This window comes from Bufo bufo, chromosome 7 (assembly GCF_905171765.1).
Source record: "Bufo bufo chromosome 7, aBufBuf1.1, whole genome shotgun sequence".
Taxonomy (NCBI): Eukaryota; Metazoa; Chordata; class Amphibia; order Anura; family Bufonidae; genus Bufo; species Bufo bufo.
Window position 1 is genome coordinate 189,679,796 of NC_053395.1, and position 24,630 is coordinate 189,704,425.

Consider the following 24,630-nt stretch of genomic DNA (forward strand, 5'->3'; position numbering starts at 1 on the left):
TTATAACTTGTTTGGCCTCTCTCTGCCTAATCTTATAAATTTGCCTGTCATCCTCGTTTTTGTTTTTTTATAATTAATAAATGCTATCTTTTTGTTTTTAATGATTTTGGTCACTTCTGCTGAGTACCACAGTGGTCTCTTCCTTTTTTTGCTTTTACTGACAAGCCTAATGCAATTTTCTGTTGCCTTCAATAGTGCCACTTTTAAGTAGTCCCTTTTCTCCTGGACTCCATTGAAACTGTTCCAATCTGATAGGAACTCATATACCACTAATCTAATTTTAGAAAAGTCAGTTTTGTTTTTGTGTGGTGTGACTCAGTCACTGTACTTATAGTAAACCACACTGACTGGTGATCACTAGATCCCAAGCTTTCCCCTACAGTAATATCAGATGCCAAATTCCCATTTGTGAATACAAAATCTAAAATGGCCTCCTTCTGGGTTGGCTCCTCAACTACTTGCTGTAGAGATAATCCCATTAGGAAATTTAGAATATCTGTACTCCTGGCAGAACTAGCTATTTTGGTTTTCCAGTTTACATCAGGAAGATTAAAGTCTCCCATAAGGATAACTTCCCCCTTCAATGTCATTTTAGCTATTTCCTCAACTAGTAGATCATCTAATTCTTTGACTTGGCTAGGTGGTCTATATATCACACCTACACGAGTTACCTTATGATTATCAAGCTGCAAGGTAACCCAAACTGACTCTAAATTGGTCTCCCTAACTTGTATCAAATTAGATTTCATGCTATCTTTCACATACAGGGCCAACCCTCCCCCTTCTTGCCTTCTCTGTCTTTCCTGTATAGAGAGAACCCTGGTATTGTTATATCCCAGTCATTACTCCCATTGAACCACGTCTCAGTAACAGCCACTAAATCTATATTCTCAGATGCCATTATAGCCTCAAGTTCATTGATCTTATTCCCTAAACTGCAAGTATTTGTAGACAAGAATCTGAGCTTGTCATTTCTTAACCTTTGTGCTACTGACATCTTCTGGCATTGTTCTGGGGGGCAGTCAGACTGCTGGATTATCACTCTTTTGCCCCCCTTTCCTAGTTTAAATGCTTCTTAGCAAATACTTGGAACTGTTCACTGAGGACATTCGTTCCCTTGAGAGAAAGATGCAAACCATCTTTCTTGTACAGTTCTTTTCCATTCCAACGAGAGCTAACATGAGACACAAAGCAAACCCTTGGTTCAGACACCATTCACCAAGCCATACATTGAATTCCTTAATGCACATCTTCCTGTCATGCTGAAGGTTATGCACAGGCAAAACTGCAGGGAATGAAACAGTTGATGCCACCTCCCGTATATAATTTCCAAGTGTGTGAAAAGCTTCCTTCACCTTTGAAACCTCATTGCAAGCCAGATCATTTGTCCCAAGATGGACAATAACATCCACCTCCCTTTCCTGCTTTGCTTGCTTAACAATATTAAGGATCCGCCGTCTATCCCTGCTAGCGGTAGCACCAGGGAGACATCTCACAACACCATTTTCCTCAAACTTCATACCTCTTATGATGGAATCGCCCACCAACAGCTGCTTACTATCAGTCCTCACCTTCTCCTTTTTGTCTTTGGCTGCAGTCTTGCATACTTTAGGCATGGGAGATGATTGTTTCTCACCTACTGTGCTTGAGCCATCCTCCATGTTGCTCTTGCACTCTGAAAGTGCTGCAAATGAATTATGGAGATCAGACAGCATCCAAACCTCTGAATAGTGGAACCTGAAATAAAAGCACAACAATTCATGCACAGAACCAGGTCTGCCATTGAAAAGAGGGGAAAGATTATAAACAAACAAATCTTACTTGTTTAGATTGTATCCACCTCCAGATTACCTCCTGAGTATCTCCTGAATATCTCCAATGCACTTATAAAAATCAGCACTGTTTTGAAACACAGTGTCTGAGTATCCACCAGAAACACTGCTGAAGTTCTGCTACAGTGGAAAAGCTCTGAGTTAGTCTAAGTTAGTCTCCTGAATATCTCCAATGCACTTATAAAAATCAGCACTTGGAAAAAATAGCAAAACTATGAGGCTTGTGTGAACAGAGTTTTTAAACAGGTTGTCCAGGTTAATATTTTTTAAATCTGCCCCCCACTAGCGGGATCTGTGGAGAAATCCATACACGCTTGGTCCCTGTTGCTCAGTTCCAGTCGTCTTCACTGGACATCCTGTCTCCATCCGTCAACTTCTTGCAAGGACATGGGCACATGCTCCACTGCAGCCAATAACTGGCTTTAGTGGTGACATGTCCCCAAGTGGCATGTGAACAAGCGGTGATGTGTTACTTGGGGACACGTTACCGCTGAGACCAGTCAATGAATGCATTGGAGCATGTGGCCCTGTCCATGTAAGAGGTTGATAGATTGGGACTAGATAAACAGTGAGAAGACCCCGAGATCCAGGAAGCTGGAACTGAACATCCCGGGCCAGGTGAATATGGATATCTCCACAGGTCCCACTGGCTGGAGGGATGATTTAAAAAAGAAAAATCCTGGATAACCCCTTTAAGGGTCTTTTTGCTGACTGAAATCTCATTGAGGCCCCAATCACATCTTTAAAAATGGATCCCATATTTTATGCAATGTGTGTACACATAAACCATTACACACCTCATTATGATATGTGGCACCAAAATCTGTCAGTAGTTCCTACATATCAAGGAACCTTCTTGGCAAAGCCGATCTACTGTTAGGCCTAGCGCTGGGCTCAAGGGGGTGATGCATGACACAAGAAGTCTACAGTGTATCGGTTTTAATAAGTATCTTGAATACGTTTTCATACCAAGATATCCCAGTATGGAAAATATAATTTTATGTCTTAAATGTTTTTTCTAGATCTCGAGTGAGGCTCTGGGAAACATTAGAACAATTGCTGGAATTGCCAAAGAAAAGAGATTTGTTGAAATGTACGAGGAGCAGCTGGAGCAACCCTACCAATCAGCCATCAAAAAAGCCAATGTCTATGGATTGTGCTTCGGTTTTGCTCAATGCATTGTTTTCATCGCTAACTCAGTCTCATACAGATATGGAGGATATCTGGTAGAAGTGGAAGGACTTCACTACAGCTTTGTATTTAGGTATTACTGCTCAGTTCAATAAACTGTTACAAAATTACAACAATAATACTAATGGGCTATTCACAGAGATCTTAAAGGGAATGCGGCACCGAAAATGTTTCTGCCAGTTAAAACCAGATAGTGACGCATATACTTTTATCTAATCAGTTTTTATTTTCTGATTGTAGATTTTTTAAATTCTGTTTCCTGAACCTGATTATGTGGGCGGCGATCTTGCCTGAGCTGATATTAACAGCTTTAGGGATATGCTTTACATGGGCCACAGACACAATGGTCTGGAGGGGACCTCACTGACTTCTATGGAAGAGTTTTCGAGGCGTGTTCTGTGATCTGTGCAGAGGTCAGGAGGGAGTAGAAAGCTGTGATATCACCTATTGTGAATGGTGGATCCTGTGTTATCTATATACAGGATCTGTCATTCTAATCCTGCCTGTAATGATAAGCAGTAAAGTGATTTGTACAGACCAAAAAGTGTCGCCTATTGTTAGGCTTTGTGGCCAGTGTGAAAACTGCAGGTTTTTTTTTGTACGGTACATAGAAATTGACATGGCAAATTAAAAATAATCACCAAAAATTCCTTAAAAATTTGTTTAACATAAAAAAATGATTTAAACAATAGGTCATTTTCTGACATTGCCTTATCTTTAAGATGTGTGCATCTGTTTCCAAAATGTTTCCATTCAGCACAAAGGACCTGTAATGAGCATACAGTCCCGTTGAATGGAATAGGAAATTGGTTCAAACAATAGATGGGGTTCAAAGGGCATTAATCCTTGTTAAAGGGGTTGTCCAGATTCATAGCTGAACCTGGACATACCTCCATTTTCACCCAGGCAGTCCCCCTAATATTTCATGCTCCAATGTTCTCCTTTGCTCTGCACTGAATCGTGCAGGGCAAAGGCTTTTTAGGAGATCTGGTGACGTACCGGCTTTCCATGGGGAAAGCTAGGCGAAAGCTTCTGTGTTTCAATATGCCATGTTGTCTTATGCATCTAGAAAATCCATATTAATAAAAATAAGATCAGTCATCAGCAGCAGTCATACTTATTGATGGTTTTCAGTAGTATGCAGGCTTAATAGTCCATGCACATGTTAATTCTGTCCATATGGCATTAAGATGCAGGAATTAGACAGATGGAACATTTTGAAATTAAATAAAAATTTGAGAAAATCAGGAAATGCTAAAGCATTTCTATACATGGTTGTCATTGTGTCTTTGAATCATTACAGAGTCATCTCAGCTGTTGTGACCAGTGGGACTGCTTTGGGAAGAGCATCATCGTATACCCCAGATTATGCCAAAGCTAAAATATCTGCTGCCCGCTTTTTTAAATTGGTGGATCGTGTCCCTAAGATTTCTATCAATAAAGATGATGGAGATAAATGGGTAAGTAATATTTTTTTAGTTTGGGATCAAATAAGACATAGTAATACATACCTTGAGAAAAAATGTGGAAAAGTTACATGTTAAAATTCTGTCTGCCTACAGCTGCCACTAGGAGGAGCTATAAAGCTTTAGATTAGGACTACCTTGTGACTTTACTCACAATATGAAGATCACAAAGTCGCAGTGCATCATCACATTTGTGAATACGGTCATGTTACTTACACCAGATGGGATATGACCATGACACAGCAGCTATGAAAAATCTAAGTCTGGATTTTCTTGTCACAAACCACAAGAAACTTTAAGAAAAGCAGACCATTTTTCCCAGTTCTAGATAATTCTTGTTATTTAGAAATGTTAACTTTTGAGTCCACTGATCCTGTAAACACTCTATTATAGTTATTTATTTCTAATTCCCTTAGAATGACTTTAAAGGAAGCATTGATTTTATGGACTGCAAGTTCACATACCCTACCCGTCCTGATATCCAAGTATTAAACGGTCTGAATGTTTCGGTGAAGCCAGGACAGACTCTTGCATTTGTTGGAAGCAGTGGATGTGGGAAGAGTACCAGTGTGCAGCTTCTTGAGCGGTTTTACGACCCAGACAAGGGCAAAGTTGTAAGTATTGCATTTCTTTAATTCTTTAAGAGATTCAAAACCTTATGATAGATTAAAATGTAGCATTAATCCCTGGTTCATATAAAGAAGACAATTATTGACTTTGTTAACCTTCATCTTTACAAGATAAACAAAGAATATCCAACTAAGAGACATGGGGCATCTGCGTATAAATATAGCATTTGGAAAACTGTAAAAATATTTCAAAAGACATCTTTCATAGTTTTTAATTCAACGCTGGGAAGACTAGATGGATCAGGTAGTATTTTCTCCTCTGCCATCAAAGTATGAACCCAAGCTTCTTCAAGATGATCATCATATTAGGACATGAACCTAAGGTTCCCCTAAGTGATCTTCCTCACAGGATCTTAGCACAAACTTTCCTAGATGAAGACCTTAACTCAGCTTCAGTTCAGGTCTTTATTTAGGGGAAGCTTCTCCAATATGATCATCCTATTGGGGTAGTGGTGGTCCATCACACCTAACTGAATTAGGTGCTCACATATGGACACGTTTCACCTGTATAGAAATACAATTTTAGAAATAGTCTAACTACAAATATCTTTGCTGTTGGTTCAACATATCCTATGATGCAGGGTACAAGATGAACATCTTAAAAAAAACACAATGTGATTTTTTTTTACAATACTGTATCATGATATATATGCAATATTTATCTATGTGTGGCAACCCACTTGTTGTTATGTGGATTGCAGCCTGTCAAGGGTTTTACTATTATGCCATGATATTGTAATGGATTTGTTTAATGAAAAACTGGAGTCCTTAACCAAAGTAAAGCAGTGGTAGGGGTAGACATATCTGCAGATGCAAGTTGTAACTCATTTGGCTCATATGATTGACCAAAACTTTTCAGTGCAACAATTTTCTATATTCACTTTTTTACAAAATACCATAATCAATAATTTGGAAACTACTGCCTTGAGAGTTATTACTAATTTGTGTACACTTAATACATATTAACCAAAAGCAGATGCAAATTGACATATCAGAACATTTTTATACAATGGGTAATCTACAGTGGCTTTTTATAAATGTCTATTTTAGTTGCCTCTCAATATGAGCAAACAGATGCTCCGATCAAGTGAAAGAAAGTCTTGTTCTCTATAGACATAATTATCTACATTTTATATACGGTATTTCTAAAACATTCTGTACTCTTGTAACAAAGTCTATGTGACCAATTGCCTAGGATTTTATTTGCCCTATCTAATTTTTCTGGTTTGCATTGCTGTATTGCAAGTGCGTGTATCAAGTCTCTCCTGGGTCTTCTAATCTTCTCACTGCAGATGTTTCCTTTATGCCTCTCTTATACAGTTGATCGACGGCCATAACTCCAAAAATGTCAATGTTTCATTTCTCCGATCTAAAATTGGAATTGTGTCCCAGGAGCCAGTGTTATTTGACTGCAGTATAGGTGACAACATAAAGTATGGTGATAACTCCAAGAAATTGACCATGGACCAAGTGATTGAGGCATCAAAAAAAGCACAGTTACATGACTTTGTTATGCAACTACCAGACGTGAGTATCTTTCTGCAAATGCATTCTGCTGCCAATCCATTAAGGATTAAATTCACCTACATATTTGGTGATTAAGCAACCCTATAACATTAGGGCAAAATAGAAAGGATTCAACTTTTGATGGAACAAAATATTGGGTGGAAGAACCTCTATTCTTTTAGGTGGGAAGCTCTCCCACCTTCATCCAAACATTTTACTAAAAGTACTGACAGTATCATTTCAGACTTCTTTTTTTTTCTTTTTAAATTTCAGAGTCGCAAAAAGTAGTAGCTGTATGCCATGTGTTGGCTCCTTACTAGGAAGTCGATTCGTATAAAACTTAGTTCCAATACTGTACGGAACAGGAGCTCCATACAGTATTAGAATGTATTGGCTCCGATGAGCCGAAGTTATTGCTTTGCAAAGTCTCACGAGACTTGATGCAATAACTTCATAAATTAATATGTACTGTAAAAAAATATTTCCCGAACTCGTACCTTCGAACCGAACCTGAGTTCGGGAAATGTTTTTTTACAGTACAAATTAATTTATAAAGTTATTGCGTGAAGTCTTGCGAGACTTCACGAAGCAATAACTTTGGGTCATCGGAGCCAATACATTCTAATACTGTATGGAGCTACTGCTCCGTACAGTATTAGAACGAAGTTTTATGCGAATCGACTTCGGATGTTTCATCCAAAGTCGATTCGCTCATCCGTACTCCGTACCATACCACTATAGCTCCTAAGAATAAACGAAACACAAAAATAATGTCTTTTTTTGCTCTAATTACTGTTTATGTGTAGTTTTCCTTAAATTCATTGGTGGAAAATAGCAATCATTGTAAAAACATTTGAAAATCACATACTTGTCTAATACAATAAGTGAGATGTATTAATACTGGTGCATCATATGAATGGCAGTGACCCAGTCTTTCCACACAATGCTGATGAATCTGCTGCTACATTGAAACCAGATCAGGTCAGACCCGGCTTCGTTTTCTGTGGTGCCACCATGTAAGATCTTAGCTGACTTCTTTCCTCCAATAAGGTTTTAACCATGGATCTACAGTATAACTTGTCATTAACCATTTTAAATTCAGGACGTTGTTTACAAAACTATCTGGTGTTTCTTCCAGAAATATGACACCAATGTAGGAGCGCATGGATCTCAACTCTCTCGTGGTCAAAAACAGCGTATCGCCATTGCCAGAGCCATCATCCGGGACCCTAAAATCCTACTACTCGATGAAGCTACTTCAGCACTTGATACAGAGAGTGAGAAGGTAATTGCATTCTCTCTGTGGAGGAAGCTACTTTTTTTCTGGAGGACATGGCTTGTCTCTGAATTACATGGACAGAGAGTTGGTTTTAGTGTCACCTGTACGATGGTTCATTTCACCAGTAATGGTCATGCAGGGACATCAAACACTTAAAACTGATTGCTAGGAAACTCTTTGAACAAAAAGATTATCCAATGCAGTCTCCCTCTTTAAGGAAAATAGACAATCTAAGTAACTAAAAAGCTGCTGAGCAGTCCCATGACCATCTGAAACATGTGGTCATGCCCTTACTGTTCTTTGTACAAATCCTGTTTACAGTCTAAATCCTGTTTACATACCATAAAATTTTTGGCCCCACACTAAGGCCCCTTTTACTGTACATGGGTGGAGGATCAGGACAATTATCATGAATGAATGTTTCTATGAATGCTTCTTCCTGATAAGTGCCCCTTGTAAAGGTGACACCAATCACCCAACAAACGAGAAAACACTTGTTGTTTGGATGATGCCATTTTTCATGCGGCACCTAAAATCATCATGTGTCGGCAACAGACCATACCATCTAAATAGGGATGTGCTGCCAACAGACAATGATTCTTTATGGGCATGAATAATCGTAGCAGCGATCGCTCATCCCCATGCGGAGGATATGATTGCAAAATGTGAATGCTCTGGGCATCGTCCCATGTCAATGGTTCCTAATACATCTTCTATTCATTGTGTTTTGCAGACTGTTCAAGCAGCCCTTGACCGTGCAAGAGAAGGACGTACATGTATTGTTATTGCCCATCGACTGTCGACTATTCAGAACTCGGACATCATTGCTGTCATGTCTCAAGGAATTGTCATTGAGAAAGGAAATCATGAAGATCTAATGGAGAAGAAAGGAGCTTACTACAAACTGGTCACAACTGGAGCACCTATTAGTTAATGCGGACATGCTAATGTAATTGTAAATGATCTTAGTCCTTTACAATGAAGATATAGATGTGGCCATAGAGTAGCTCTGACTATATGCAAAGAATAGCAGAGTGGCTAAACAGTCATACTGTATTGCTGCATTAACTTGTACAAGACATTCTTAGCATTGACAGGAATAGACAAAATCACCTGTCCTCTGGTAACACCCAGTTACCAAGGGCTATTCATTATTACTCCCAGCATGTGTTTGCATGTTAGGTTTTGGACATGCAAGGTCAACTGGGCATACTTGTACCAGCCATGTTATAGCCTCAGGATTTACACAACTTTATAGACAAAGCTGGAGAATGGGAATTGCTTACATAATGGGGGAGATGTATGAAAGCTAGTGCACGTTGCAGCAGTCCTCAGATTGAATATGAGGCTGATATAAACACCAGTTATCACTGGCACTAATGTTAGCACATCTTCACCATTCTCTGGAGTGTACATAGTAATTATATATTTATTAATACATGTATATGTTTAATTTACATTAGCTCGGATATCTATATAAATATATACAGAATATAACAAATATGTGAAATGTGGGTCTGTGATGTTGGTTTAAATAAGGGTAAAGGGGCTATCGTATTAATTATTTTCATACCAAAAGCTGCTTTAATTTAATTTTTAGTGTTTCTAGCATAGAAATTGAAATTTTCACCATTTTTCGTTTTCATGTGTCCCCCTTGGTGATGATGCTAAGTAGTGTAGGCTCTGAGCAGAATCAGACTCCTTCCACTTCTGGCAGCTGACTATGTAGTCCCTTATATTTCCTCTATAGAAGGAGTCTTTTCAGCTATACAGCCATGCTACTGAAGATGCTATTCTCCTTCCCTGACAAGCAGGGCAGAAAGCTATTTCTATTAGCTATTCTGTATTGAGAAGTGGACCAATATGCAGAGACTTGGCTGTGTGGAGAACGACTGATCATGCATTTGTCCACCAACACTCATCTCATAAGGTGGACGTTGACATTGCTATAACTAAGTGCCTCTATATTGTATAAGTAAATGCCATAACTTTGCATTAACAGCGTGTATACAATTATTTTATGATCCATACAATGAATTTGATACTTGGGATGGAAAAAAAAACTTTAACCCTATGGGCACACACAGCACCTGCTACACAAGCCCCAGATCTCTCTAAGCAACACTAATTGGAGGAGAGAAGCTGATTGACAGAGCACAGATCCTGATGGGCCACTTGCGTGTCCTCTTCAGAAGGAATACCCAAGGGATGTACAATATCTTTAGAACTCAGTAGTAAGTGTGTAACTGTTTATGGGCATCTAATAGTAACAATAATTTAAAACATCACTTACATTATAGAGCCATTTTAATACACTCTATATTATGAATCAAAAAGTTAGGTACCACCTACGTATTTGTACATATTTGTAGTGAATGTCCACCCATAAAACACAAATGTTTTTTAATCAGCATAGCTAGAAAATTTTGGACTAATTACTGGTAAATAATTCTTTCCAGCAGCTCCAAATCCCCTGCCAAGTTATTAAATGTTAACATTCTGACTGCTTGCTGCCACCACTAGGGGGATCTTAATGTCTGTGCAGCAGCTCTGAGGTCAATAATAAAAATAATCTTTATTTATATAGCGCCAACATATTCGGCAGCACTTTACAATCAGAGGGTTCATGTATAAGCAAAATCATACATAACATAGCAACAAAACAAGTCAACCATTAAAACAATTGGAATGAGGGCCCTGCTCACAAAAGCTTGCAATCTGTGAGAAGTTATTGTGAAAGCTTTCACCCTGAATGAAAATGACAAATTAAAAATAAAAATCGTAATAAAAAAGACCGCTTCTGCCTCAAAAATTAAAACAAAAATTAAAATACTTTTAAAGAATGTAGCTCTATTTTAAATGCCTCAATAAAATCCATTAGGAAAGACCTTGTTAATGCCAGATTCCTGTAAATGTAAACAGAATTTTCTCAATTCCATAGACAATATGCTGAATTTATAGTTTGTTGTCACAGCAGATAATCTCATTTGATACTATAGATAGTTTTTGATTCATGGATACTGCATGTTGTCTACAATAACAATCTAAGCAATAAATAACTATAAAAAAAACTCTTGATGACTTTGTTTCTTTCGGTTGATACAAATGATTATTGTTAAGGTCCTTTAAAAGGGTAGACTCCTGAAGATAACCCCTGGTCATATGCCCTGCTAAGGCATACAGGTGTTATTAAGGGTGTTCCCCATTCATAATCCTCTCTATGAGCCAGAATGGAGAGTCACTTTGCAGTAGCTTTGCCCAATTGAGGGTCACAAAACCAATCATATATTACCACAGATGAACATCGAATGGTTACCTTGTAGGGATAATGACAGCTGGCCAAAGTTTAACATGGTAAAATCTGCTGTGTGCCAAGAGTGGAAACTGGGACAATCAGATTATTGTACTGTGGCTCACATTCTAGAAGGAGTTGTCCTTGATGAAACAATGCCTTTATTTCAGTATCCAGAAAATAATCTGGCACTTCACAAAACAAGGAGCAAAATACTGATCAGTGAGAGAAACTAAGGAAAGTTATAGCAGTAAATCTTGTGTTTGGGTGATCTCCCTGAAGGTTTTCCAATCCTACTAGGGGGTTTATAGACTTTTTATGTCTGTTTAGTAATCCAGAATATGTAATAATCAGGTCATACTGGAGCCGGAATTTTATTGTACTATATTTTTTTTTACCTTTATTTGGTCTATTAACAGTGCTAAACATCAATTACTGTAACTCACTTTCACCACTGCTGTTCAAAAAGCTTCTGACTGCGTAATGTGGCCACATTTTAGATTCATATTAAAGCTTTAATACCTGAAGCTTTCATGAGCCTAGTTGACCGAACTTATATTGTCATAAGACACTATGTGGTTTAAAGGGGTTTAAAACCACTTTTCTGTAGAAGAAAGTTTGTAATATACTTACTGTTCCAAAGTTGCTCAGATTGGCCTCTTGGGAACCCGGTCACGTGGCACTCATCTTCTAAAAATCCAATGTCATATCATTTCCAGGTTTTCAACCTGAGCTATGGACCAAAAGTCACTTCCATTGTAGACTGGGCCAGAACCATTCCTCCTTCTGGCACATATGCAAACTCCTGAATCCACCTCATCTGCTCATACACCAGGGAGAGGAATAGTTCTGGCTTTGTCCACAACAAGTGATACATCCTTACTGTAGGCAGAATACATTTTTTCAGAAGAAGACAGTTACATGACCAGGTTCTAGAGTGGCCAATCCATGTAACTTTGGAATGTAAAAACATTACAAACTTTCTTATACAAGGTTAAATGTAAGTAAGGTGTGAGAACCCTTTTAAATTCAGCTGAATGGAACCAAAGGAGGGGATCTACGGTATTGGGGCCATATTGTGAGCTCAATACAGCCATCTGAAAACATCCATTGAATGTACAATATAAAAAAATCCTATTACCATTTTTTGATCAGTGTCTTGATATTGTTAAGAAGAACATACAGTCAACAACAAGACAAAGCAGAGATTTGGTCCTCAAGTGCTGGTCCTTAAGCTTGCCAAACATATTAGATAAATGTTGGTCAAACCGATTGGTTTCAGAGGTCCCAGGAAGCCATCAAATGTTTATGGGGACTTCCGATATTGGGGGAGATAAGGATCAGCAAGTTGAAATTCAACTGCCCAGTCCTTTTGTTCTCAAGGTGATAAGCTGCTGCTAGAGATGCCATGCACTGGCTTTCTGCCCTTCTCCCATTCAGGACACAAACATGCCGGGTGCACATGTGTATGGAGGTGTGGAGAGAGATAGCTGTCGTCTGGATACTCAGCTATCCAATATACAGTATGGCCAACCTTATTGATTCTGCTTCTGGGGGAGGGGCTGTTTAATTACATAAGTATATCAGCATAAAACTCTACATATAGATCCCTATAGCTATAACCCTTCTCTGTAAAGTACTACATGTAAACAAACACTGTCCCCATTAAAGCTTTGGTCAGGGGCATATGTTCCATAAAGACAGGTCATTGCAAAAGTCCTCTCTCCACAGGCCCTAAAATGTTAGCAAATAAAATTTAACTAAACCAGGGCTTAGGTTACTTCACTCTGGAGAAAAAAAAACAACAACATTTAATCCATATGCAAATGAGAAGTCAAGTGCACCGAGGGTCTGAGCCATTCTGTGCACCCTAGCTAATCCTACTTTCTCTGCCATCCCCTCCTTGACAGTTATAGGTGAGATATCTATGCAGGACCCTACACGTATCAGTCAAGAGGCTGGAAGAGGAGGCAGGAGGACCAAGGGTGCAAAGAGTGGTTCTGGCCCACCCTCAGTGCACTTAACTACTCATTTGCATATGGAATAAAGGACATTTCTCCAGATCTGATTACTAAGTGAAAGGTATCAATAACTTCAACTGAGCTAGCTCCACAAGGCGTTGTACGATACCTAATTTAAGGCCTCATGCACACGACCGTTTTTCGGGGCCGCATCCGAGCCGCAGTTTTTGCTGCATGTCCTATTCTTGTCCGTTTTGCGGATAAGAATAGGCATGTCTACAATGTGCCGCCTGTTCCGTTCGGAAGGCACACTGGCGGCTTCCGGTTTTTGCGGAGCCGCGGTTTGCAGACCGCAAAAAACGGCACGGTCGTGTGCATGTAGCCTAACAGTGAATTTCCTGGTGACAGATTCCCTTTAGTCAGCAGCGATGAGGGCCTCCTATAAATATTTGCAATTAAGTCAATACCTAAGCTCTGCCCACGAGGAGCAGCTTTTTAGTTAGTATACAACAAAATTTTGATTATTACATGCTCATGGTTATTTACACCAAAAATGCAATAAGCCGTTCTGTTCAATTTTTCATTATCTTCCCTGCATTTATATAAAAGAACATTCTACATACGGTTACAAAGAGTTGCATGTAAACATTTGATGTCTAGATGGAAAATTATATATACAGTACTTGAAAGCTGCCAGGCAGATCAGGAAATTATAGCACATGAGGTACAATCCATTCTTCTGAGAGTCTGGAAATGACTTAAATATTACATCAAGTCCATCCATTACTGCCTGCTGTAAAAGTTCTGCATATGGCTCATTCAGACATACAAGATGGTCAGGCTCAGATCTGATCATTTTTTTATACGAAAATTGAAAGGAAACAGATGGCAAAGTGATGCCAGTTTTCAGAGGGAATCATTCGTGTTTTTCTTTTCACCAGCATTTTCATGGATTGTCTTAAACAATCTGGTCTGCCTGATGTCTTGCATTCCCATCAGGTGGGCTGTATGGACATTGTCTTTAAAGAAGATGTGCTATATGTGATTAGAAAAAAAGCTGCTTTCTGGCAGGAACAGAGCTAATCTTCTAAATAAGACTGAGCTGCAATTCCAGACACTGACCATAGTCAGGAGTGGGGCTGTTTCTTGGAAAAAAAAGAGCAGCCATGTTTTTTCTTAGAGCACCTTTAATATCTACTGTAGTCAGAGGTTACAATAGACACCACTGATGGGTCCATTGGTAAGCATCCGGCAGGAGAAGGCAAAAAGGTAATGGCCACCTCATACATTTAGACAAAAAATCCTGACATCCATTAAATCTAATAAATAAAATATGTTTCCATGCTTGAAGGCCCTTTTACACATGCCTATAATTGGCAAAACAAGCATTGCTAACAACGGTCATTCCTGGTCATTGGCCCATATGAAATGGATAAATGCCTGTGTATAATTTCGGCAAAATTAAAGGTGCCTTCTTGTTTTATGTAATAAAGCTTAAAGGCTATAAAAACCTTCAAAGGGCAATTTATTTATGATTGTATTTCACTCATTTTAGGCTAAAAATAATCTTTTCATTGGTCTTCATTAAAAATGTTCAACAGTTTGTGTTCTTCAGGGTTAAAAGGATTTTCTGAGATTTTAATACTGATGTCCTGTCTTCGGGATAGGTCATTAGTATCTGATCGGTGGGGGTATGACATCCTGTTTTGTGAGCTCCGCTGCCTTCTCACAACTCACCAAGCACATCGCCGTACATTGTTTAGCGATTGTGGTTAGAATCGAGCTCAGCCCCATTCACTTAAATGAGGCTGAGCTGCTCCTAGGCCACGTGACACATGAACGTGACGTCACTGGCCTAAGAAAAACAGAGAGAAGGCCACAGGAGCGCCACTGGCTTCTCGTACAGCTGATCGGCAGGGGTCCCAGATGTTGGACCCCCACTGATCAGATACTGATGACCTATATTAAAATCTCGGAAAACCCTTTTAAGTTTCAGTCTATCTGCAGAGCATATTGCCTTCAGTTTCACACTGACCCATCAGGTTCCTGCTCTGATAGCTCGATGTGTAGCCCTTTTCTATGAACTCCTAACAGCATAATCACTCATTTAAGCCATATGATTATCAGTTTGATAAGAGTTTACAGTAGCTACGATGAATGTCCACAGCCCCAAATTATAATAGAAGAGAATCAAAAATGTCCCATTTACAGTTTTTCCGTGGCGGAAAGGTGTTTCTCCCCACCCTCAAAGTACTCAGTTATTTCTTGTGCATGTTCGTGGGAGAATTATATGACAACTGCTGCAAAGGAACTTCACCGACAGCCATCGGATAAGAAAAACAAATTATACTTTGGGTAGGTAACTTGAAACATCCTTTATATCTTTCTTCTGCTCCACTTGAAGTAAACACCATACATCAATTACTGCTCTAGTTATGGAGCAACAAAAACAGATCTTTTAGATAAATGTGTTTTTCTGATTTCATGGTCTGGGTCTATGTAGAAGAATTTATTTCTTCAACATATGTAGAGGGGAAATAACCTTTCTTCCCATTAAGGGTACCGTACCACCACCCATCATCAGCTTTACGGTGGACAATGACACAATCACCTGGGGGAATGAAATGTATATTATTATTACAGTACAGTACATTATTATATAAAATAGTGTTACATTGAGAAAACACCAATTATTTAATCTATCTATTATCTATCTATCTACGGTATTTATCTATCTAAGGTATTTATTTATCTATCTGTCTATAATGTATCTATCTATCTATCTATCTATCTATCTATCTATCTATAATCTATCTATTATCTACCTTCATTATCTATGTTTAAAATTGTCAAGATCATCAGCATAAAACTAAAAAGATGGTATAGATAATCACCATATTTTCAATTGTGGCTGCAAATGAATTCTGGCACAATTTGGCGGATCTTATATTAGATATGTTACATCTTGTCCATTGAGGGAATGTGGCTTAACATGTAGTAGGCCAACCAATAGGTGGTATAAGTTATAACAAGGTATCCAGCTTTGTTCTAAATTTATTATCTAGCCTGAGCTGCTATGATAAATTTGGCTCATATTTTGATGATAAACCTTCCAGTGTCCATGTATGCTAGCCAAGTTAAGATGGCGTTTCACTTGTACTAATGCACTGCCGTGCCAGCATTTGCTGCTCTGTGTAGCTATTCCGTGGTACCATTGCACCGTGTATCCTGGTCCCTGTTACATGTGGTGTGAATTACGCCAATGTGCTTGTACTCCTCCTCAGTTCTATATTGCGAGGGTTAATCATTGCTGTGTGTGTCTGCATCTGTTCGACGAATGAGTTCATTATTAAGTCTGCTACATAGTCCTGAGTTCTGTGTCAGTTTGGGATGAGCGAACTTCGCTCGAGTTCGAGTTCGGGTTTATGGTAAATTGCGTGATGCATTGCGTTACCACGGACCATAACGCAATTCAATGACAGAATGCATAACAGAATGCCTTTAGAGACATTCCGTTATGCATTCCGCCATAATATAAGTGTATGGCCTGCATAACGGATCTGTCCGGTAGTATGAACTGTGCCCTACTGCGACAGTGTGACCGTCTTGCTACCTTCCCCCGTGATGTCTTGATCACTGTCGTCCACTATCCGCTACATTTGAACAGTGTAGTTGTTCCTGTAGTCCATTCCATTAGTCTGTGTTCTAGTTCCTGAAGTCTATGGGCCAGATTTATCATTAGCTTAAGTCAGAATAATAGAGTGAAAAAGTCGCAAAAAAATGCGCAAACGCTAAAACTGCGCACAAATTTGCGACTTTTTTCTGCTCTGCACTATGCTCGCCAGTTTTCTGAAAGTGGGCGTGTTTTCTTATGTAAATGAATCTCTAGACAGATTTACTATTGGGACTATTTAAAAAGTCGCAAAAAAGTTGCAATTTCACTCCAGTGAGGACCACGCTTATCTTATGAGACTTTTTAATAGAACATGCGACTTTTTCATAAAAACGTGCGACTTTTTCGTAAAGATGTGCGACTTTTGTAAAGCTGCTTACTGACGGATAAACTGCTACCGTCAAACCACATTTATTACAGTCTTAAAGGGCCGATCATAAATCTGACTTGGCTAAAACTGACTTTAGCCATATGTGAAAGTGGAGTGAGCTGTCAGAGGAATGATAAATCTGGCCCTATATGTCTAGCTCTTGTTGTCCATCTTCATGGGTTCCTGATCTGTTTGTCTGCCAGTGCTTCGTGCATTGTGTCATGCCAGTATCTCTGGTGTTTTCACCAGTTTTTCAGTACACTTGTACCCAGGAGGTAGAAATCTGGTCGCAAACACACAGCGAAGTCTGGATCCCTGTATTTTGGTAAAGAGTGAAAACTGGGGAAGTGCCAGAATAATGCCCTTACGGTTTGGCCCCACATCACACCAGTTAATTGGCACAGTGGATCCACAACCATTGTCCGTACACATGTCCTTAACAGCCATGAACTGATATAAGGAAGAAAAATGTGTCCAAAATTGTCATGGTCTTACCTTCTTGCTGTTCTCCTTCGTTTGACATGTGCTGGCGGCCATCTTGGTTTCTGGGTTTCTTGTAGCCTTCCACCCTGCGGCTCCTCCTTCCCACTGGGAGGAGCTGGATGCCTAGCTCATATATATAGGAGGTCTGTGGCTTCAGTTCCTTGCTTGGTCCTCCTGTGTTCACATGCTTCTAAGACTGCTGCTGCTTCTGGTTCCTGATTTTGGCTTCGTCTGACTACCCTGCTGGTTCCTGATCCTGGCTTCGTCTGACTACCCTGCTGGTTCCTGATCCTGGCTTCGTCTGACTACCCTTCTGGTTTCTGACCCCTGGCCTCTCAAAGACTCTGCTTCGGTTTCACCATCCGTTTGGACTTTTGCTTTACAGCTTTATTTTCAATAAAGCCTTCTTATTTTTCACTTATCTCTTGTTGTACGTCTGGTTCATGGTTCTGTGACATTAGGACCAAGCCATGAATTCTGACGGTACAGGGCCATCCTCGCTACCCATGCTGGTTGCCAGACTTGATCAGCAGGATCACCTGTTGGGTCGGTTCGCTGTGGCGTTGCTAACCCTGCTTGAACGCACGGCTCATTTCGCTCCCGTTGCCAATGGGTCGGTTGTCGCTCCTACTGCCGCTCCGGTTGTTGCGCCAGAGTCTACCCCGACACCTGTTGTTGCGCCTGCGGTGTTTCGGGGTATGACCGGTTCTGCCCCTCTTCCACAGCGCTTTGGGGGAGAGCCAACTCAGTGCCGAGGTTTCCTTAACCAGGTGGGCATTTATTTCGAGTTGCTGCCACATGCCTTTCCTACTGAGAGATCAAAGGTGGGCTTCTTGATCTCGCTGCTCTCGGACAAGGCCTTGGCCTGGGCCAGCCCTTTATGGGAGAACAACAATCCGGTGGTTGCCGAGTTTTCCGGTTTTGTTGCTTCTCTTCGGAAGGTATTCGATGTGCCGGCTCGTGCTGCCTCTGCTGCGAAGCTCCTTATGTCCATCAGACAGGGTTCACGATCCGTAGCTGAATACGCCATTGAGTTTCGTACCCTGGCAGCAGAGGTGGGCTGGAATAATGAGGCTCTGGTCGCTGCTTTCTCTCATGGTCTCTCGGATGCCTTGAAAGATGAGGTTGCAGCTAAGGACCTACCAGTGGAGCTCGAGTCTCTTATTTCTTTCCTGATTTTGATTGACACCAGACTCAGGGAGAGACCTTCCTTTAAGGAGAGCCTGCGGAGGTCTTCTAACAGATTGGCGCCTACGTTTGCTGTCCCACCCGTGCCTCCCTCTCCTCCCACGCCTCCTGGGGATGACTTGTCTGGGGGTGAACCCATGCAGCTGGGGTTTGCTCGCCTGTCCGAGGGGGAGAGGGTTCTCCGGAGACGCGAGGGCCGATGCATGTACTGTGGTCTCGGTGGGCATTTTCGGTTGGCATGTCCGAACCGTCCGGGAAAACGCTCGCACCTGAGATCCTGTCGGGGGCAGATCTTGGGTGGAGTCTCCTCGTCCCCGGTTTCCCGTGTTGACAAACCACTGATCACTGTTGTCCTCTCCTGGGTCGGGGGCTCGGTGACGACCCAGGCGTTGGTGGACTCTGGTGCTGGTGGTTTGTTCATTGATAGTGTGTTCGCTGCCGCCAATTCCATTCCTCTGCAGGCTCGAGGTTCCCCACTGGCTCTTGAGGCGATAGACGGCAGACCCCTTCTGCCGCCACACGTGACTCATGAGACCCTTCCAGTGGGGATAGCCATTGGTGCCGTTCACAGAGAGTCGGTCTGCCTCCAGGTTATTTCATCTCCACACTACTCGGTGGTCTTGGGGTACCCCTGGCTTCAGAAGCATAATCCGACTTTCGATTGGAGATCGGCCGAGATCCTCTCGTGGTCACCGCAGTGTGGGGCTAGTTGCATCCATGGGTCTGTCAAGTTGCTGTGTACTTCCTCTGACTCTCTGTTGCCTCCTGAATACGAGGAGTACCGGGATGTATTCGATAAGGTGCGCGCGGTTGCCCTACCTCCGCACCGCCCATACGATTGTGCCATAGAGTTACAACCTGGTGCCGTTCCTCCTCGTGGCAAAGTCTATCCACTGTCGGTAGCGGAGAATGAGGCCATGGAGGAGTACGTGAGGGAGGCGCTTTCACGCGGACACATTCGCAAATCCTCGTCCCCGGCAGGGGCTGGATTTTTCTTTGTGAAAAAGAAGGGCGGTGAGTTGAGGCCTTGCATCGATTACAGGGGTCTCAATCGCATCACGATCAAGAACGCTTACCCGATACCCTTGATTTCCGAGCTGTTTGATCGCCTTAAAGGGGCCACGGTCTTTACCAAACTCGACCTGAGGGCAGCATATAACCTGGTAAGGATCAAGGCGGGCGATGAGTGGAAGACCGCGTTTAACACCAGGACCGGTCATTATGAATCCTTGGTTATGCCCTTTGGGTTGTGCAATGCGCCCGCAGTCTTTCAGGAATTCATCAACGATGTTTTCCGTGACCTGTTGCAGCAGTGTGTGGTGGTCTATTTGGATGACATCTTGGTATATTCTGAATCCATGGAGGCCCACATTCTGGATGTCAGACGAGTGTTGCAACGGTTACGAGAGAACAAGCTGTTCGGTAAGCTTGAGAAATGCGAATTTCACCGATCCCAGGTAACCTTCTTAGGTTACATCATTTCCGCTGAGGGGTTCTCCATGGATCCTGAGAAGGTTTCGGCTGTCTTACAGTGGCCCCAGCCCAGTGGTCTTCGTTCCCTGCAGCGCTTTTTGGGCTTCGCCAATTATTATCGGAAGTTCATCAGGGACTTTTCCATGCTGGCCAAGCCTCTCACGGATCTGACCAGGAAGGGCAGTAATTCCCAGGTCTGGCCGCTCGAGGCCATCCGAGCTTTTGAGGCCCTAAAGTCCGCTTTTGTGTCGGCTCCGATTCTGTCGCATCCCAACCCTGGGTTGCCCTTTGTCCTCGAGGTGGACGCGTCTGAGACAGGAGTAGGCGCCCTTCTGTCTCAGCGTAGAACACCAGAGGGTCCTCTGCTTCCTTGTGGGTTTTACTCCCGGAAACTGTCTTCCGCGGAGTGCAACTATCAGATTGGTGACAGGGAGTTATTGGCCATCGTGCAGGCCCTTAAAGAATGGAGGCACTTGCTCGAGGGTTCGGTGGTTCCGGTTCTCATCCTGACGGACCATAAGAATCTGACCTACCTTTCTGAGGCCAAGAGATTGACACCACGTCAGGCCAGATGGGCTCTGTTCTTGTCACGTTTTAATTACGTGGTCTCCTACCTACCCGGTTCCAAGAACATCAGGGCGGATGCCCTATCACGGCAGTACTCCGAGCTGTCCAGGGAGGAGTCGATTCCGACTTCGGTCATACCTCCGAATCAGATCCTGGCCGCCATTCGCACCAGCCTGACCTCTCCCCTGGGTGAGCAGATTTTGGCGGCTCAATCTGGTGCTCCCTCTGGGAGACCCAACGGCAGATGTTTTGTGCCTGAGGAGTTGCGCACTCGGTTGTTGCGAACCTACCATAACTCCAAGACCGCGGGGCATCCTGGAAAGAATCAGCTGTCCTGGGCTGTTTCACGTCTGTTCTGGTGGCCTTCCCTACGTTCCGACATCGCCGCATATGTAGCGGCATGCTCCGTTTGTGCCCAGAGTAAGTCCCCTCGGCACCTTCCGTTGGGCCTTCTGCAACCCATAGCCACCGGGGAGCGCCCATGGTCACACCTGGGGATGGATTTCATTGTGGACCTCCCTGCATCCCGAGGCCATACGGTCATTCTCATGATTGTGGATCGGTTTTCCAAAATGTGCCACTGTGTTCCTCTCAAGAAGTTACCCTCTGCACAAGAGTTGGCCACGATTTTTGCCAGGGAGGTCTTCCGGTTGCACGGTTTGCCCAAGGAGATTGTGTCGGATCGGGGGAGTCAGTTTGTGTCCAGGTTCTGGCGCGCCTTTTGCTCCCAGTTGGGGATTCATCTCTCCTTCTCCTCGGCCTACCACCCTCAGTCCAATGGGGCCGCAGAACGATCCAATCAGGCCTTGGAGCAATACCTTCGTTGCTATGTCTCCGATCACCAAGACAATTGGGTTGACCTCCTGCCTTGGGCTGAGTTTGCCAGGAACACGGCGGTGAACTCTTCCTCTGGGACGTCTCCCTTCATGGCCAATTATGGGTTCCAACCTGCCGTGTTACCGGAGGTATTCTCTCCCCAGGATATTCCGGCTGTGGAGGATCACCTTTCCCTCCTACGTGCTTCTTGGGTACAGATCCAGAAGTCCCTTGAGGCCTCTGCGCAGCGCCAGAGACTCCAGGCTGATCGCAGACGAGCGCCTGCTCCTTCCTACCAGGTCGGAGACCGTGTATGGTTGTCCACCCGCAACCTCAACCTTCGAGTGCCCACTCCCAAGCTGGCGCCTCGCTTTGTTGGTCCCTTCCGAGTGCTTCGCAGGGTAAACCCGGTAGCCTATGCCCTTGCGCTTCCTCCTGGCATGCGGATCTCTAACGTGTTTCATGTCTCCCTGTTGAAGCCACTGGTGTGTAATCGTTTCACTTCCTCGGTTCCTCGGCCTCGTCCGGTCCGAGTGGGCAATCGTGAGGAGTATGAGGTGAGCAATATCCTGGACTCACGCCTGGTCCGCGGTCGGGTGCAGTTTTTGGTCCATTGGCGTGGTTATGGTCCAGAGGAGCGTTCCTGGGTTCCCTCCGCAGATGTCCATGCTCCTGCCTTGCTCCGAGTCTTCCACGCACGCTTCCCTCAGAAACCGTTTTTTGCTCCGCGGAGGAGGGGCCCTTGAGGGGGAGGTACTGTCATGGTCTTACCTTCTTGCTGTTCTCCTTCGTTTGACATGTGCTAGCGGCCATCTTGGTTTCTGGGTTTCTTGTAGCCTTCCACCCTGCGGCTCCTCCTTCCCACTGGGAGGAGCTGGATGCCTAGCTCATATATATAGGAGGTCTGTGGCTTCAGTTCCTTGCTTGGTCCTCCTGTGTTCACATGCTTCTAAGACTGCTGCTGCTTCTGGTTCCTGATTTTGGCTTCGTCTGACTACCCTGCTGGTTCCTGATCCTGGCTTCGTCTGACTACCCTGCTGGTTCCTGATCCTGGCTTCGTCTGACTACCCTTCTGGTTTCTGACCCCTGGCCTCTCAAAGACTCTGCTTCGGTTTCACCATCCGTTTGGACTTTTGCTTTACAGCTTTATTTTCAATAAAGCCTTCTTATTTTTCACTTATCTCTTGTTGTACGTCTGGTTCATGGTTCTGTGACAAAAATGACCAGGGCACCATCTTTATGACTGTGGGGCAATTTGTGCTATTTTTGCCAATTTATATGTATCCCACAGCACTACTAATGAATCTTCTCACTCTTTTTTGCATCTGATTGTTTTATCCATTATAAATATAAACTTACTATACTAACCTTTTTCCAAGTCAAGTTCATCTTTTCTCTGTGATGTATAAGGGTATAGGGCACGCCATTCACCAATGTTTTCTTCTTTCCCCAAAAAGAAACAAAAAATGAAGGCCTGATAAAGCATGGACAGTGTAAAAAATACTGAAATCAGCGAGACATCTACACCTCCCTTACTTCAAGTGATTTCAAGGTTATGAAAAAAAGGAACACTTCTTCTATGTATAGTAAAATCTCCATGTGCAATATCAGGATGTAAAAAAAGTTAAAAGTCAGATACATTTTAAAAGGAAACTCTAGTTAAGAAAAAAGATTTTATATATATATATATAAACACTTTAGTAAATAATATTTTTCATGTTGTTTGCTAAATACAGTAGAGGTCCATAGCTACCTGGTGTTGTCACTAAGGCTTTGAAGGTGGAGTTTTTTTTACTTTTAGAGTGTTCTTAATTAACTTATTGACTTTAGCTTGGTTTTCATTCCAGCTCCATTAAGGAGGCTTACAGGCAATGGTCAATAGGGGGAAAAAAAATGTAAATTAGCATTCAAGAAGTAAGAAAACTGTCTTTCTAGTGCCTCCAATAGTCAGCCACCCTATTATTGTATGGGCAAGATTTATCAAAACTGGTGTGAAGGAATAATGGCTTAGTTCCAATCAGATTCCACCTTTCATTTTCCAAGAGAGCTCTAAAAAGTAAAAGGTATAATCTGATTGGTTGCTATGTGCAACTAAGGCCGTTTTCCTTTACACCAGTTTTGATAAGTCTCCCCCTACATTTGATCCATAAATGAGCCTTGAAACAGGACTTCATGGTATAGTATTTGCCTAATATTCAAAGCTCTTTTATAGGTTGCATATTGGTTTACAGAATAACTAACTATACAGTTTTCTTTGTTCTCGAAGGGAGGTGACATGTATACTCATGACTGCAAGGGAAAGTGATGTTAAAAAAAAACAAATATGGCACAAGAATGCAGTTATAAAAACATTCTAAGAATATTGTCCCAGAAAAATTTGGGTAACGTTGCAGCCATGGGAGCAGCACTGCAGTAACCAGCTCCATCCATTACATCAGGGATGCTCAACCTGCGGCCCTCAACCTGCGGCCCTTCTGTAGGCTGATAGCTGTAGGCTGTCCGGGAATGATGAGAGTTGTAGTTTTGCAACAGCTGGAGGGCCGCAGGTTGAGCATGCCTGCATTACATAATGAAGGAAGGTAATACTTGCGCCTATGTCCAGGGCCACACCTACTCTCAAGTAGCTCATTGGCGGGGGTGCAGCATGTTAGACCCCCTGTCAATCCGATATTAATGGCCTATCCTTAGTAAGCCATCCATATAAAAATCCTGGAAAACTCCTTTAAAGGTTTTTCCCAGAAAAAAAACGTATATCATATCCTCAGTATAAGGAAAAAGTGTCTGAACCCAAGAACGGGGGTCATGGAATTTGCTATGTGAGTGGAGCTGGAGTGTGCATGTGTGACCTTTGCTCCATTCACTTCTATGGGACTGTCCAGTACAATGTTTGGCATATTGTGAAGC

At 42.3% G+C, this 24,630-nt stretch overlaps 2 protein-coding genes across 2 annotated transcripts in view; one reads left to right on the plus strand and one right to left on the minus strand.

Moving 5' to 3' along the window:
* Window positions 1-13,383, plus strand: part of LOC121008912 (bile salt export pump-like) — a 101,831-nt gene extending 88,448 nt beyond the window's left edge. Inside the window, exons 24-29 of the mRNA XM_040441680.1 lie at window positions 2,855-3,096; window positions 4,327-4,483; window positions 4,906-5,103; window positions 6,439-6,645; window positions 7,763-7,909; window positions 8,637-13,383. Coding sequence (XP_040297614.1) covers window positions 2,855-3,096; window positions 4,327-4,483; window positions 4,906-5,103; window positions 6,439-6,645; window positions 7,763-7,909; window positions 8,637-8,837 — 1,152 coding nt within the window. The 3' untranslated portion in view covers window positions 8,838-13,383. The remainder of the gene's footprint in view (window positions 1-2,854; window positions 3,097-4,326; window positions 4,484-4,905; window positions 5,104-6,438; window positions 6,646-7,762; window positions 7,910-8,636) is intronic.
* A 2,121-nt stretch (window positions 13,384-15,504) lies between these two features.
* NOSTRIN (nitric oxide synthase trafficking) overlaps window positions 15,505-24,630 on the minus strand; it is a 59,702-nt gene continuing 50,576 nt past the window's right edge. Inside the window, exons 15-16 of the mRNA XM_040441681.1 lie at window positions 23,095-23,169; window positions 15,505-15,767 (exon numbers count right to left, since the gene is read on the minus strand). Coding sequence (XP_040297615.1) covers window positions 15,652-15,767; window positions 23,095-23,169 — 191 coding nt within the window. The 3' untranslated portion in view covers window positions 15,505-15,651. The remainder of the gene's footprint in view (window positions 15,768-23,094; window positions 23,170-24,630) is intronic.